At 40.0% G+C, this 15832-nt stretch overlaps 1 protein-coding gene across 20 annotated transcripts in view; it reads left to right on the forward strand.

Moving 5' to 3' along the window:
- The window catches only part of LOC137281717 (uncharacterized), a 176462-nt gene that overhangs the window by 50509 nt on the left and 110121 nt on the right, over positions 1 to 15832 (forward strand). The window contains exon 2 of one of the 20 annotated variants that reach the window (XR_010956756.1): positions 13381 to 15631. The exons of 15 other annotated variants lie outside the window; for them this stretch is intronic. Coding sequence is in view for 4 of the 5 variants with exons in the window: in XM_067813168.1 (XP_067669269.1) it covers positions 3672 to 4147 (476 nt within the window). In the remaining variant the exon portion in view is untranslated. Of the gene's footprint in view, positions 1 to 1032; positions 1454 to 3671; positions 5819 to 7719; positions 8064 to 11894; positions 12672 to 13380; positions 15632 to 15832 lie in introns of those variants that run through there. 4 more of the 20 variants (XM_067813210.1, XM_067813188.1, XM_067813168.1 and 1 more) reach the window with 4 other exon arrangements.

Consider the following 15832-nt stretch of genomic DNA (forward strand, 5'->3'; position numbering starts at 1 on the left):
GGTTCACTTTGTTCAGGACACAGGATTGAGTTTTAGAGATAGTCTGTTGGTTTTTGAATGGTATCCTCAGGAACTGGACATTTTTGTGAAAATGGTGCGTGAACTTCCTCACCAAAGCTGATATTGTCACCAAAACTTCATATGTGTCCTCTGCTGTGATATTGCTGGAATGTTGCTGAAAGTGGCAAAAAACCAAATTCACTCAATCAAACTGGTCATAAGGATGACCAGTTGAGCTGTAGTCGAGAAGCCATGTATGTGATGTTGCAGAGTTTGCAAGAATCTTGAAGTGGATACTAAAATAGCTTGAATCAACAGGGAACAAAATGCTGTGACCAGGTGTAAAAACCTTGGAGTAAACTTTCTGTACAGAATCATACCATTTTGTCACAACCCCAAGTGTGCAGTACACAACCCTGTGCACTTAGAAGAACCCACGAATCTGTTGGTATATGACCAGATGGTAACTACATGAATACGTACATACACCAAGTTGTGGCTACAGCATCATGTAGTAAACTTGGACAAAGTACTGTGACTATGTGTCCCAGTCCACCCAGCTGTGAATGGGTGGACTCGTTAGGATTAGACAGCTATAAATAATGCGGCCAGATGCAGCATGAGTTGTATACTCTCCAGGGAGTTGAGACTGATAATAAGATGGGCAGTTGATATTGACATCCAATGATTGACGGAAATATATATCAGCGCCTTGAACAAGCACTAGTTGCCTGGATATTTGCTATGTAAATATCCTATAATAATAATAATACATGTAAAATGTCTTCACTGCAAGGCCTTAATGTATATTTTCAAACAGGTTTAAAATTCCAAGCATCAAGAAGGAATCTTATGGGGAAACATATGAGATCAGGTTGTGTTTTTCAGGCTTAGTCTGGCCTGCTTTAGTACCAAAACATTATGGAACAATGACTACACTATGAACAAGTATGGTGTTGGCAGATTAATAAGTGTCCATGATTTTCATCAGTGTAACTATTCTCAAAACAAGTTCCATTTTGTTATTTGCAGGTTTGTCAATGGATTCAAAGGCTCTTTCTGGCTATGCTCAAGCTCCACTGCAGGGCGTTACAGTATCAAAGGGTTATACAGTCAATATGCATCATGCCCAATCAGTGTCTGGAGCTGTGTTTGACCCAGTGGTTGTTCCATATCCCTTGTCGACATTTGTAAGTCATGAAACTGTTAGGAAATCTTCGTACGAGTGTGAACAGTGTGGAAAGACCTTCACCAACCCTCGGAACAAAAAGTACCACATAGAAGGGGTACATGGGGATGCTTCTTACACCTGCATCTGTGGGAAGGAATACCGATATGTCCGAGCTCTCTACCGCCACCAGAAAACATGTCTTCTTGCCAGTGTCAAATCAGATCCAAATCACCCTGCAATGTAGACAGATTAATTAGAGGATACCTTGGTATCGGATGTTGCCAAGGATCCTATAGTGTAAGATATCACTATTGTATCTGATGCCACCAAAGAGCCAACAGTGTCACGTGTCACCAAGGTATCTGATGTTGCCACGGATACCATGGTATATAGTTGCCAAGGATACCATGATATCTGATATTACCAAGATACCAAGGTATCTGATGTCGCCAAGGATACCACGGTATCTAATGTCATCAAGTTATTGGATATCACCAAGGATACCTTGAGAGTAGTGTGATGTGACACTTTGTGTCTTGATTCCTCCTGTTTTTCATTTATTGACATTTGGAAAAAGGACTAGCAGCAATACTTTGTTGAATACTTCTGACATCAAGATGGTGTGGGGCTAGTTTGTAAGAGACTTAACATGGCCATGAACGTTAGGATTGTTGCCTTGTCCATTAATCGCATGCTATTGTATGTGTAAGAGGAAGACTCATCAGTACAGTCAAATGTTAAGATGTTGCCTGTTTGGTAGCTGTTTGTATGAACGTTTGTTTACACGTTGATCAGTCTTGTTTTTGGTCCTTGGTAGAACTTTGTAAATGAGATAGGGAACATCTAACCCACCTTTAATTCATTAATACCACATCTCAGCCACCATTGGTTCATGAAACCACAACTTCAGCAATCCAGTGACGAAGCTCACTGACATGTTTGACACATTATTGTATCCCATTTGGGTGGACCACTGCTCATGCTGTTGATCAATGGATTGTCTGGTCTAGACCCAGTTATTTACTGACCACAAGCAAGAAGCTGGAATATTCCTGCAAGTGGCACCAAACATCACCCCAAACCAAACCAAATATGTTCCAACCACATTTCATGAACCACTTCTTTATCAGACCACATCTTTATCAGACCACATCTTACCAAAGAGTTTCTTCATCAGATCTTACCTCTCTTGTTCCTGCTCTTTATGAGATGCATGACCAAGTCATTGTGATAGTTTGCAATTTAAACCTGATTAAACATGTCAGCACCAGTCCATGTTCACTCAAAGTGGTAGATCTGAGACCTACATCACAACAAGCTGTGATAGATTTGGAATATTGTTCACAGTGGCTGTAAAATGCACTCCCTCTGTCCATGTGTTTTAATTGATACTTGTGATGTTAATCACTGGATTGACTGGTCCACACATTTATTTACAGGATGGAATGGTGATGAGTTGGATGTTAAACGACAAAAGTCTGTCCTTGATGGCACTTCCTGTGGCAGACCCCATCTTGTGTTGTGTTAACTTCAGCATTGTGATCACGACCAACTACTGCTTGACCAGACCATAGTTCATGGTGTTTGGTTATCTGTTAATTTGAAAGTGAAATAGCACTGACATTTATTGACTTCTGAAGGGAACAGTTTACACGTCCTCTTGTGATGTTAACGTTTAATTGTTCGTCAGAATTACTTTACGTTTGGAGCAGTTATTGCCAAACGTATGTTTGTTAAAAGAACACTTGTGTCAAGGGTAGCATATATTCCTGTTCATCTGTCAGAATAAATCACTGCTGTTAAAAGGGCAGAGTTGAGCAGTGAATGATTTTTTTTTACAAATACACTGAAGAATATGTCATTCCTTGTTTGTTCAAGAGGCAGTGGAAAGCCAAGCGGTTTGGTTCCCACCTGGGTGGAAGGTGTGAAGTCCATTTCTGGTGTCCTTGCCATGATATTCCTAGAATATTGCGAAAAGTAGCACAAAACTTTGTTGTTGATCGTTGTCCTCAACTGAAGGTTACTTCGTCCCGAATGTTAAATGTTGGCGTATCTTTTAACTGTGTATTATCAGAAAGGATTGTCTCAGGGCATATTCTCCTGACACCTCCTTTTTGTTTGAACAAGAAGGGATGAAATTATCTTGACACAAGACATGAGTCAAGACAAACATTTTGTCTCTGAATATATATGATGTTTATTGTAAGAAATAAACCCATTTAAATTGACATGGATCCCCAGGGATGCCAGAGATTCAGGACCTTGGGAAATATGGACTTACTTTGCTAAGGGGGTGGGGAGGGAGGGCTTGGCTGTAGGTGAAATAATACGGTTCACGAACTGGAAGGCTAGACATGAGTCATTGCATCATTCTTCTTAATCAGTTACATTGTGTTGATGTTGTCTTCTTCCTTTCCATTACTCTTATTCACATCTGATATAAGATCAGGTCTAGACACAACAACAGTCTCCAACAAACTTCCTCTTTTGTTGATTTCAGGTTATGGATCGACCACTAGGTCTGGTTGGGATTATACATCTCAGTATACGGGCAATAGAAGCACGATGTCCTCTGGCTCGAGACAGAGTCCTCTTTTTGCCAGCAGGTCACAAAGCATGGGTCAAAATATGCAGGTGCCCTTTCAGTCTAGTCATGGTATGACAGAGTTCAGTAACTCAGGACTGCAAAGGTCCTATTTTTCTGGTTCTGCTGAAGCCAATGTGGATTCCTTTCTCAATGCTTGTAGAGATGCCCCGTCACATGGGCGCCGTGTTTACCAGTGTGATGAATGTGGGAAGACCTTCACCAATGCTGCCAATAAGAAGTTCCACGAGGAGGCTGTCCATGGTCATGGTGATGCTTCCTACCCTTGTGTCTGTGGCAAGGTGTACAAATATCCAACTTGCCTGCGGAGACACCAGAAATTCTGCTCATTGGCTCAGAAAAATGGAAACAGTTCACAAGCCATGACCTAGGCCTGTACTGATACACTGGGTGAGGGTGGGGCTGTGGGAAGACCCTAGTGATGGAAGCGTTTGCTCAGTTACACAATAGACTTGTGTTCAAATCCCCACACTTGTGGAGTGAGGGAGTCTAGTGGTTAAGGCTAAATAAAAAAAGTGAAATGTTTCTCAGGCATCGGCGCATCACTTTTATTTAAGCGCTTAACAAGTTTTTATTGCAATTTTTAAAAAAATAATTTTGACTTGGCTGCATCACGATCTTCCATTTTTCTACTGTAAGAATGAGTGTCTGTAAGAATGAGTGTTCCTGAATCTACTACTCGTTAACACATGCTAAACTTCCCAAGCTGTATTTCTGGGGGGAAAAAAATAGAAAATGTTCACCCACATAGACTAATTTTTGAATCCCCACACTTGTTCAATGGTTCATGAGTTCAGTGTGTTGAGTCCATTCCTCAAGGTCAACAGGAATCCAAATTGTCACTGGAAATACATTGTATCCTATACCTCCTTTGCTTTGATGGTGTTTATCCACTGATACCTAACAGTCGGGGCAATGGGGTAGACGTATGGCTATGGCGTTTGGTCATCAGATCAAAGACCCTTGTTTGATTCCCCTGTGTGTTCAGTGTGTTTAGCCCATTTCTCAAGGTGAACAGGAATCCAAATTGTCACTGGAAATACATTTTACCCTATACCTTCATTGTTTAATGTTGTTTATCCTCTGTTACTTAACAGCCTGGACGGTGGGGTAGCGTTATGGTTAAGGCGTTTGGTCCTCAACAGTGTTTGATTCCCTGCATGGTTACAGTGTGTCGAGCCCACTTCTAAAGGTGAACTGGAATCCAAATTGTCACTGGAAATACATGCTAACCTATTCCTTCTTTGCTCTGATGGTGTTTATCCACAGTCTTCCCCAGTACTAAACAGGGGTAGTATTGTGTTAAAAGGGACTCTCCTCAACCACTGTCTTCTGGCATTTTTCTCAATGCTGACCCTCCTTAAAATCAGCCAATGATTCCATTTCATTGATACTCACTAATACTGCAACTCAAACATCTATAGCTTGATATTGTTTGAGGCTTTGGAACCTTATGGCATCAGAAATGTTGTTATTGCAACTGATCTTAAAATTAGTGTAAAGATTCCTCTGCCAGCTCATCCCATATGTCAAAGTCATATTCTTCTCAGGTATAGATAAAATTGCTGAGTTAATTAAGCAACAAACGTACAATTTTAGTTAAAGATCACCTGATTATTTCATATCATGAAAGTTTATCCTATAATCACAGATTAAGTACAGTAATTAGCAAGCGTTGAGTGTTGTTTGAATTATTTTGAGTTGTGTTTCATTCATATACTTTGACAAAATTTCGCCTTATGTTGCAAGTGATAGTGGGATTATCCTCACCACTGGCTTCTGTTTCATGCTTAAATTTTTGTTTGTTAGTTCAATGATGTCTCAGTAGATTTTTGTTTCAGTTAAACCAGAATTTATTTGATTATCTTTTTTCAGTGTTATGTCCTTTGCAAGTTTGTATTACTAATAAGTGGTTGGCAAATTTATCAATTTGTGATTTTAACATGACAACAAGTATGTTGAATTCAGCTGTGTGAAGTGAATGATGCAAATCTGTGAAATGTTCACAAACAGTTTGTACAAAATAAACATTTTAACAAGTATGCTACAGTTATTCTTATTTTATTAAGAAAAGCATGGAGCAAGCATGATACTTATTTCATACACTCCCCAAAAACAACTGGGAGTGTTTACAGTGGACACTGACTGCCCACAGTGAATGGCATGCACCAGGACATGGTAGACTGTTACTGTTATTACATACCACCATTCTGTAGTGCGTGCACCAGGACATGGTAGACTAGTACTGTTATTACATACCACCATTCTGTAGTGCGTGCACCAGGACATGGTAGACTGTTACTGTTATTACATACCACCGTTCTGTAGTGCGTGCACCAGGACATGGTAGACTATTACTGTTATTATAAAGCACCTTCCTGTAGTGCGTGCACCAGGACATGGTAGACTGTTACTGTTATTACATACCACCTTTCTGTAGTGCGTGCACCAGGACATGGTAGACTAGTACTGTTATTACATACCACCTTTCTGTAGTGCGTGCACCAGGACATGGTAGACTAGTACTGTTATTACATACCACCTTTCTGTAGTGCGTGCAACAGGACATGGTAGACTAGTACTGTTATTACATACCACCTTTCTGTAGTGCGTGCACCAGGACATGGTAGACTAGTACTGTTATTATATACCACCTTTCTGTAGTGCGTGCACCAGGACATGGTAGACTGTTACTGTTATTACATACCACCTTCCTGTAGTGCGTGCACCAGGACATGGTAGACTAGTACTGTTATTACATACCACCTTTCTGTAGTGTGTGCACCAGGACATGGTAGACTAGTACTGTTATTACATACCACCTTCTTGTAGTGCGTGCACCAGGACATGGTAGACTATTACTGTTATTATATACCACCTTTCTAGAGTGCCCTATTTGAACTACTTCCAGATCACTCAAAGGTGTTTTTTCCTCCATCACTGGTGTCAGTCTCACCACACATGTTTCACATCATATTTTCAATCTCAACTCGATGGGGATCATACAACTCTTGCAGCCACTAGGTGTGCCAAGTAAACCTGGTTTGCCCATTGTAAGACTAATGCTTAGTCTCTGAGTGAGCGAGTTAGGTAAGTTTTATGACGCACTCATCAATATTCTATATGGTGGCGGTCTGTAAATAATCAAGTCTGGACCAGCTGATCAAGTCTGATCAACAGCACAAGCATTGATCTGCGCAAATGGGAACCGATGACATATGTCAGCGAGCCAGACCACCAGATCCTCTTAGTCGCCTCTTGCATCAAGCATATTCGTCTTTTATGGCAAGCATGGTTTGCTGAAGACCAATTCTACTCAGGACCTTCACGTGTCGCGAAGTCTCTGAATCGATATAATGTGCGTCATAACAAATAAACTCCTCAAAATTGAAAAGGATCCCAAGTGAAATGGAAGAACTTGAGGAAATCTAGACTTGCTTTATTCAGGGCTTTAGCATTGCAACGAGGGCTAAGGAGTTGGGAAAATAATGTGGCTCAGGGACTGTGAGACTGAACACATGGCCACATGACTCATCTCACAAGATGCGAGTGAACTATGACATGTATAGAAAAAATGTTGTGGATGTCACCCTCTTTATAGCATACCCCACATGAGTATAGCGTGTGAAATACATTTCTGGTGTTCCCCGCCATGATGTTGCTGGAATATTGCTATAAGCAGTGTAAAACCGAACTTGTTCGCTCACGCTTTGTTACATACACAATGGTTCTGGGATTTTCCTTGCACCTTGTCAGGTGAAAGCTAACTAACAGATATACAGGACGATGTATTCATTCTGAAGCTAAGTTTCTTTGCAATGGAGCAACCAAATTTGTTTCTTTTATTCCAGTCAAGTATGTTGTTTTCCTGTTTTCATCGTAGCCAGTTCTTTTAAACAATTGTGAAGCAGTCTCATTCATATTGCAAATATTTTACTTTCAGAAGAGATAGGCATCTTCCTACCAGGTTCTAAGGGAAGTGCTCAGTCACCTTATACACCTGTTGTGAGATATCCGGGCTCATATTCTCAAGCACCACGATCAGGATATGTCCGAAGCTTGGCGGCCAAAGACGCCTATCAGTGCGAACACTGTGGCAAGAAATTCACCTCTCAACAGACCAAAAAATGCCACATTGATGCCGTCCATGACAACGTGACGTACACATGTGAGTGTGGGAAGGTGTACAAATACCCCAGAGGGCTGCGGAGACACAGGAAAGACTGTATATTGAAGCAGCTTGATCAAAAAGGTGTTCAGCACCCAGTGTGAAGTTCAGAGCTGATGTTTCTTGGTCAGATGTGTCCTTTGATACACAACTGTTGTTTCTCGTACAGATGAACTATCAGACGTTGGTGGGGCATTACTTTGGGAAGCTTTATACTGAAGGTTCTGTGGAAATGTTTCTTGCACTCTGAATCTGATGTGACTGTTCTATTGATCTTGGAAGTTCCGGTTGAATTTGGATTTGTCATTCCACAACTGATAGGACATTCAGATAAACCATCTCAAGCGCAGATTTCAAGTTGCGCCAAATCCTTTTTGTTGCTGATGAAGGCATATTTTCAAGCATACAGGTGGAATCATTGAAAATGAGGATTCTTTTTGATCTGTGTGATCTTAACCTTCACAAGGGGCAGTAGGATAGCCTAATGGTTTAAAGCGTTTACTCATCACGCCAAAGACCCAGGTTTGATTCCTCAAATGGGTAAATGTGTGAAAGCCATTTCTGGTGTCGCCATCTGTGATATGGCTGGCATATGAGGTACTCAGTCACATGAACTCACATTCACAGAATATATTGAAATGATGCTAAGTTTACTGTCACTTCTTGGGACGTTGGCAGCAATTGAGTCAGTGACTCAGTTTTTGGGATGATTCTCGTAAGGTTGTCCTATACTTTAAGGAGATTGTTTGTATGTGGTGGTATAGCAAATAATTTTAATAAATTGCTTATGTTATAAGTCACTGATATGCTCATCAACCATTCTTGGAAGCTGTGATGTTTAGCTGTAGAAAAATTCATGTCGGTGCTGTTGCAAGACCCTATTTCCCATCTAATGCTGAGATGATTGTAATTCAAAATCTTTTAACGTAACCTTGCAACAGCCATTTCAGTTCATAGTTTGGAGACCTAATCCTCATGTTCAGATGTCCAACTTGCCATGCCTGTGCCTTTCAACAGTCAACTATTGTAGTATGATCAAGATCCTAATCCCCAAAGTAATCTAACACAATGATGATTGATGATTATAGCTCTAATTCTTAAAGGGGCTGTCGTAATATAATCACATAATCAAAATGGGTCCTGTTATAAAGAAAGAGATGAAGATATCGAGATATTCAAAGTTGTATACTTCAGCATATCCGTACAACACTCGTGCTACAATAACGGTGTGTAACTGTGCCCTGATATTTTACATTAAAGAACTGTGCGTCTGAAATGATCTCAACACATGAAATGCTGTCAAGAAAAACTGTATACATCTTCTTTGTTGTCTTCTTTGATGTTTTGAAAGACAATGTCTGACTGGAGTGATTTATTATCACCTTTGTAGTGGTTTCAGCCACTTTGACCCTGATTGACGCGAAATATGGACCCCCTTCAATTAAAGTTTGCGTGTTTTGTGTAAAATATTCAGTTTACTCTTTCCCCCCCCCCCCCCCCCCCCCCCCCCCCCCCGGATTCTGTGCCTGCGCTATCCCAATTTTAAGGGGTTTTGTCAAAGTGGTTTACAACTCGTAATCCCCGCTGAATTCTGTGTCTGTGCCACACCCATTTTAAGGGGTTTCACCGAAGTGGTTTACGAGTTGTATCACGCCATACTTTCCCCCATTGTTCCATGTGGTCACAATTCAGCAAAAGTGCAGAATCAAACCAGACTTACTCACTAACACACTGAAGTGCTTTATTACATTAAGTTACCTTATTACTTTTCTGAGAGGAAATGTTGTAAGGCTGAAGCTGCAAAAACAGCATCAGTATAAAATGTGCTGAAACGGAACAATGTATATGGAAAATTGAACCCACACAGAGCCCTAAAGATAAATATTAGCATGAGACATTGTGAACTTGTTGCGTTTTGCTATGACATGGATTCACTTATTGATGTATTCTCGACTTGATTATTTACAGGTCTCCACTTTTTAGCTGACATGTTGCTGAGTGTGGTGTAGAACTAAACTCAACTCACTCACTCACTTGATACTGTATTCCTTGTGTTGAGACAACTAGGATTTAGACATCTGTAGACAAGGACAAGGATGAGACGATAGTGTGTTGATTTACAGGGTGTTTAGATAAAAGCCCCGGATGAGGGGATTCAAGGATTCATAATCTTACCATCTTGATTTTTTGGGTGATTTCATGAAAAGTACCTTCACTGTATTTGCTTGAGATGTTTGGATGGAAAATTAAAAAACATGATGCTTGTTTGTATATATTTTTTAACAGAGACGAATAAATATGCTTGTTTACTTTTCAATATTTGTCTTTTTCTCTGTTTTTATAAGATAAACAATTATGTTGACCAGTTGTGTGGTACTTGGTGTCATATCGTGAGTTGGCCAAAGGGAGATAACTCATTAACACCATGTAAGAGGTGGCCCACATATACACTGCTAGTCACATCTAAAAGGCCAATAGCTCACATGAAATAAATTGATTTTTAGTTTAAACTAACTTGCCTGTCAAGAATGAGGGCCATGTCTGTCCCTAACAGTAATGATAATAGCTACCATAGGTGTTCCAAGAGAGAGTGAGTGAGTGTAGTTTTATGCTGCACTCAGCAATATTCCAGCTATATGGGGGTGGTCTATAAATAATCAAGTCTGCACCAGACAGTAAAGTGATCAACAGCTTAAGCATCACAGATGGCATCTGATTACGTGTCAACCAAGTCATAGAGGCCACCCGATCCTGTTAGTCGCCTCTTTTGGCAAGCATGGGTTTGTTAAGGCATATTCTACCATGGACCTTCACGGGGCAGGTATTCAAAGAACAATGAATTGTTTCAAGCAATCTTGCTCAGGTTAAACATCTATATACAACTACTTATACATGACATGAGAAACTGAACTACATAGTAACTCAAAAAATAAATACAATTTCAGTGCCACTCATTTGTTACGGGATCAGACTGGAATCATGTGGTTTGGCAAGGGAAACAACTCTGCAATGCACAACATGCATGGAATCAGACAGACACACAGACATTTTTTTATGCAGTAACATGCCACCGTCCCAGAATACAATCATGTTAATGTGTAACTCATGAGCGCATTTTACAGTGTGTACGGTATGTGTCTCTTGTTGTCTCATGATGTAAGAATATACATACATTTCTTATCATATCCACATATATGGACTGAATCAGTATCATCCAACATTTCATCACTTCAAATTTACAATTTTTATCTATCCAACCGTATAGAATTAAAAAAGAGAGTGAATTGTCCAAAATCTGGACTTGCCTCATTAATGACAGGGGAAAAAAATAATAGAATCAGTTACTCTGAGACAAACTTTAGTTGTATATACATCCATACACATTGCGAAATACCCAGTGGCCTGCTAGCCTGTGGCTGTGAATAAATCAGTTGGGCCAGTAAATCTCCACAGTCACTGGCCCGACTGTCTTGTGTGTTTTCATAGGGTTAATTTCTAAATATATCTTTCTCTCCAACTTGTGTTGTTGAAACACGCTTATAAATCATGCAAGGTCGTGGCCTGGTAAGAATGTTCATCATATTATCAGCATAAAGATCAAACCTGGGCCCCGTTTCACAAAACTCTCGTAAGCCTAAGATCTCGTAACTTTTCTCGTAGCATCCGCAGCTCCTGTGTTACAGTATAGGAGGTACATTGGCTACGAGAAAACTTACGAGATCTTAGGCTACGAGAGTTTTGTGAAACGGGCCCCTGTGTCGATATTCACATTTCAGGCTACTGAATTATTTTGTGGGCTTGTAAATTTGAGGCATAGCTGGTCTGACTGACCAGCTGATTTTGCACACTGCAACCATAGGCATGTTATTTGTGTGAAAGGCTGTATACATATACTGTAAGCTCAAGTCACCAGGTCTTCTGTAATACCATCCATTTTCTAACTGTTTCAGAAATACATGATGTGGTTGCCAGTGTACGTGGTTATGAAGGTGGCTTTGTGCAGCCCACACTGGAAGGGGTGGAGGGGTATTATGGCTCCAGATCTCGCTGGCAGTGCGAACAATGTGGCAAGACTTTCACTTCTCCTCAGACCAAAAAACATCACATAGAGGCTCAGCATGAAAATGTCACTCACTCGTGTGTTTGCGGGAAGGTGTACCGATATCCTAGAAACCTACGGAGACACAAGAAAGATTGTGAAGTAGTCAAATATGATGGTTTTCAGGGACAGTGATTGATATACATTTTTCTTGTTTGATCCAGTTAACTGGACGCCTCGCTATTGGGACGATTTCCGACTGTGACCAAAATGTCTGGATAAACGGGGTTGGAGTGTATGTGCAGCTGGATGCTGAAATTGTCACAGAGTTGATATCATCAATGAAAAGACAATTTCTAACATATTGCTCAGCTTTTTTAAGTGTCTTGGCATAAACAGTATGTATGTCAGTTGTAAGTGTATGATCACAATACTGTAGAGATTTCTTGACAGAGACAGTGTCCTTATAGTGAACAATTGCCTTGCCTTGTCATGTGTTTGTGATCTGTCTGGAAACAGCTGTTGTCATCACTATCTGATTGTGATTGACAAGCTTATGATAAATTAGAACTGTAAAATCGGCACTGCTCTGAGCACAGATTGCTTGTGACTGGAGAGGAGTTTGTCATGCTAAGTTTTCGTACTAATTAATTAGGAGTTTTTCATAATAATTAAATCCATCGGTTAAGAACTGTGAATGTTATTTACAACCTCATCAGAAAAGGTTCTTCTATAATCAGGAAGTGACCTTTTACATCTGTACTATTATGAATGTTCTTGCTGTTGAGCAAACACATGTGCTGTCGATCTTGTTGCTGTTGAGTGTGTGGGTCTTCATAACAATTTTGTTTGTGAAAAAAGGAATTTATAGTTTTCCAAAACACATTGTGTCACATGAAAACGCTGATCATCTTGGTGCATTGTTGCCAAGACAATTTTTTGTTTCTATGAAAATGTCAAAAGAGGTGACATTGACAACATCGGTATCTCTGAAGATCTGTGAGCCAGCTCATCTGATTATTGTCACCAGTCCAAGAACAGTTTGTTGATGGTACATATTTTGTAGTCAACCTGGACAATTAGCATGTCTTTCATCTGCACAATAAAGAGGACATTAGTGCTGCTTTTATCCATACTAGGATCAAGATATTTTTCACATCATCCGATCTAGACAAAGGAATCAATTATTTTTAGAAAATGCTCATCTACACAGTTTTGTGTGGTTCTCCATGTGCTGGAATGTGTCATCCATTTTCTACCCTCTGAGGAAATCCCTGATTTAAGAAGAAAGTATTACATTTTCAGCAAAAACTGACTTATTTCATTCTGCACATTCATATAAAAGATGGCCGACGTGTCTGGAGCTTATATTATTTTTTCCATTTTCTTGATTGCAGGAATGGGCTCACAGGATGTTCGTGTGTTTACCCCAGCTGTTCGTCACGATCCTAGATTAGCCACATCCTTGCCAGAAATAGATCAAATCTTGTCCAACTTTAGTGTACCTGCAGTCCCTGGTGGTGCTATGGAGGAATGCTTTCCTTCCAGACGCAAGTACCAGTGCGAAGAGTGCGGGAAAACATTCACAAACTCCTGCAATAAGAAGGAGCATTACGAAGCAGTGCACTTGAACATCACCTGCACATGCGTCTGTGGGAATGTTTACAAGTATCCCAAGAACCTCCGTTCTCATCGTAAACATTGCGAAGTTGTGAAATTATCAAAGCTGGAAGCTGAGAGTTTATAAACAATGTGGATGTTGGAACATTTGCTGGTGTTTATTACACTTCTGGTCATAGCCAAGTGTATATGTCCATCCTTCCTGGAAATACTCTGTTGAATCTGGGTCCCTTTCCAAAATAGATGAATGGGGATATCTCCATAGATCTATTTCCAACATTAAACAGCAAACGTGAAAATATTCTGTGTAGAATATTATTAGCACAAGTGGATTGATGACTCATTTTATGTGCTCCTGATTTGAGGAACTTCAACTCAGTATCTGATCCAGGGCTAAATGCCATATCTATGCCTATGTTCTTTTGAAGCACAGTGGCACAGTTTAAGCCAACAATATCCATTCATTTTCCATTCAAGTGTTAATATTAAGTAGATGTTTCATCATTCTCTCCTTTAATTTCATCTTTGTCAGGGAGCAAAGAGCGTGTCTGACATTAGCACATGTATTTTTTTAAGCAAAAGAAAATTTATCTAACTGACTTTCCAAGTATTTCTTGTTGTGATGGAAATGCCGTCTTATGAACCGGATGCTTTTCAAATGATCACATTTGGAAACCAAGTATATTGTTATGACATGTTGCTTTCTTTTGTACTCTAAAAATATGTAGCTTGAAGTAGCAAAACAGTTTTGCATTGCCAAATCTATTCAAGCACTTGATCTGTTTTAATCTCTTATTGGTAGTGAAAACTTGTCTGGCTTTTTGAAAGAATATAATGTCAGTGTCAGGGAGTATTCAGCGTGATTATCTCCCCTGACAATCATTAAGCTGAATAGCATTGAACATTGATCAGAATGGATCACTAAAAATCATTGATGAGTATGAAGAAAATAACAAATTTCTAAGATGTACTGATCAGTGTTTTACCTGATCTTTGTTTACTCTTTTTTTAATGTTTTGTTACTGCCTTTTTCAGTAAATCAGGTGATAGCTTTCATTGCAACATCAAGGTCAAGGTCAGTTATATTCCCACTTAGACTGTTTCTGAAAAATCAGTATTGTTGTAGTGAGTATGTTTTATACCCTTTTGGCAATATTCCAGTCCGATCATGGCAGGGCACTCCAGCAATGGGGTTCACACATTTTACCCATGTTGGGAATCAAAGCCAGGAACTCGGAGCAGACACTTGAACCACTAGGCTATACCTTTGTCCAGAGTTGTTTATGTAAAGATTGTACGTGCTATATCCTTTTGTGAAGTTACATGGGAGATTGCTGATAGTTAACGCATGCTGTATTGGAGAATGATCATTTGGTCATCTGTTGTGGATGCATGTCCTCATGAGGATTATCTGACTGTAATGTAACATTTTTCGTCCAGTGCCTTGAATACAGTTTGTATGGCTATGGTTTCCTGCCTTGTAACAGCTGAAACTGCTTCCGGCCTGTTCATGATGGAGACATATTCGCAACTATACAGCAACCCATTTTCCAGGGCCATAGCTACCATTATGGAATAAAGCCTGTGCTTACACGTGGCTGTTGCTAAACGTTGGGCAACCCCTCAATACTGTCTAAATATAAAGCTTTCACTGTCTAAATATAAAGCTGTTAAATCCTTCTGTCACCTGGTACATGATCTTGCTGATAAACACAGAGATGGTCCTGCTGTCTGTGGTCAACAGATGTGCTGGTGTTCCTACCAATGTCTGATCCTTTTAATGGCTGAACCCCTGAACTACAGTAATCTCTTTCCACTACCTTGCCATGGATATTAGGCTGAAGCAGAGACATATGTCAGAGCCAAAGAGCACCAAGAACTGTTCAATAGTCAGCTGCCCGTCCTCACATGTTAGTGAACACTTTGACAGTTGAGACAGCCATTGTTGACATTATTCAAGGAACCATCTTTCCTTTGCCAGAAAAAGACTGTGTCTCAGCTACTGTCACAGATCACCCTCACCATGAGGTAAAAACTTCAGCTTCCTTTTTCATGTTTCTGTTGAAACTTAATGTTCACGACCTTTTTCTGACGGTTGAATGTGAGTTGATAAAGAGGTGCTCTGGTAGATCAAAATACTGATTCACGTTGTAATTGATTCGAAAAGTCACTTGAACATATTCTGATCTTCTCCAATTCACCTTTTTTCCTAAGTGCATAAATGTGAAA

Source organism: Haliotis asinina, chromosome 4 (assembly GCF_037392515.1).
Source record: "Haliotis asinina isolate JCU_RB_2024 chromosome 4, JCU_Hal_asi_v2, whole genome shotgun sequence".
Taxonomy (NCBI): Eukaryota; Metazoa; Mollusca; class Gastropoda; order Lepetellida; family Haliotidae; genus Haliotis; species Haliotis asinina.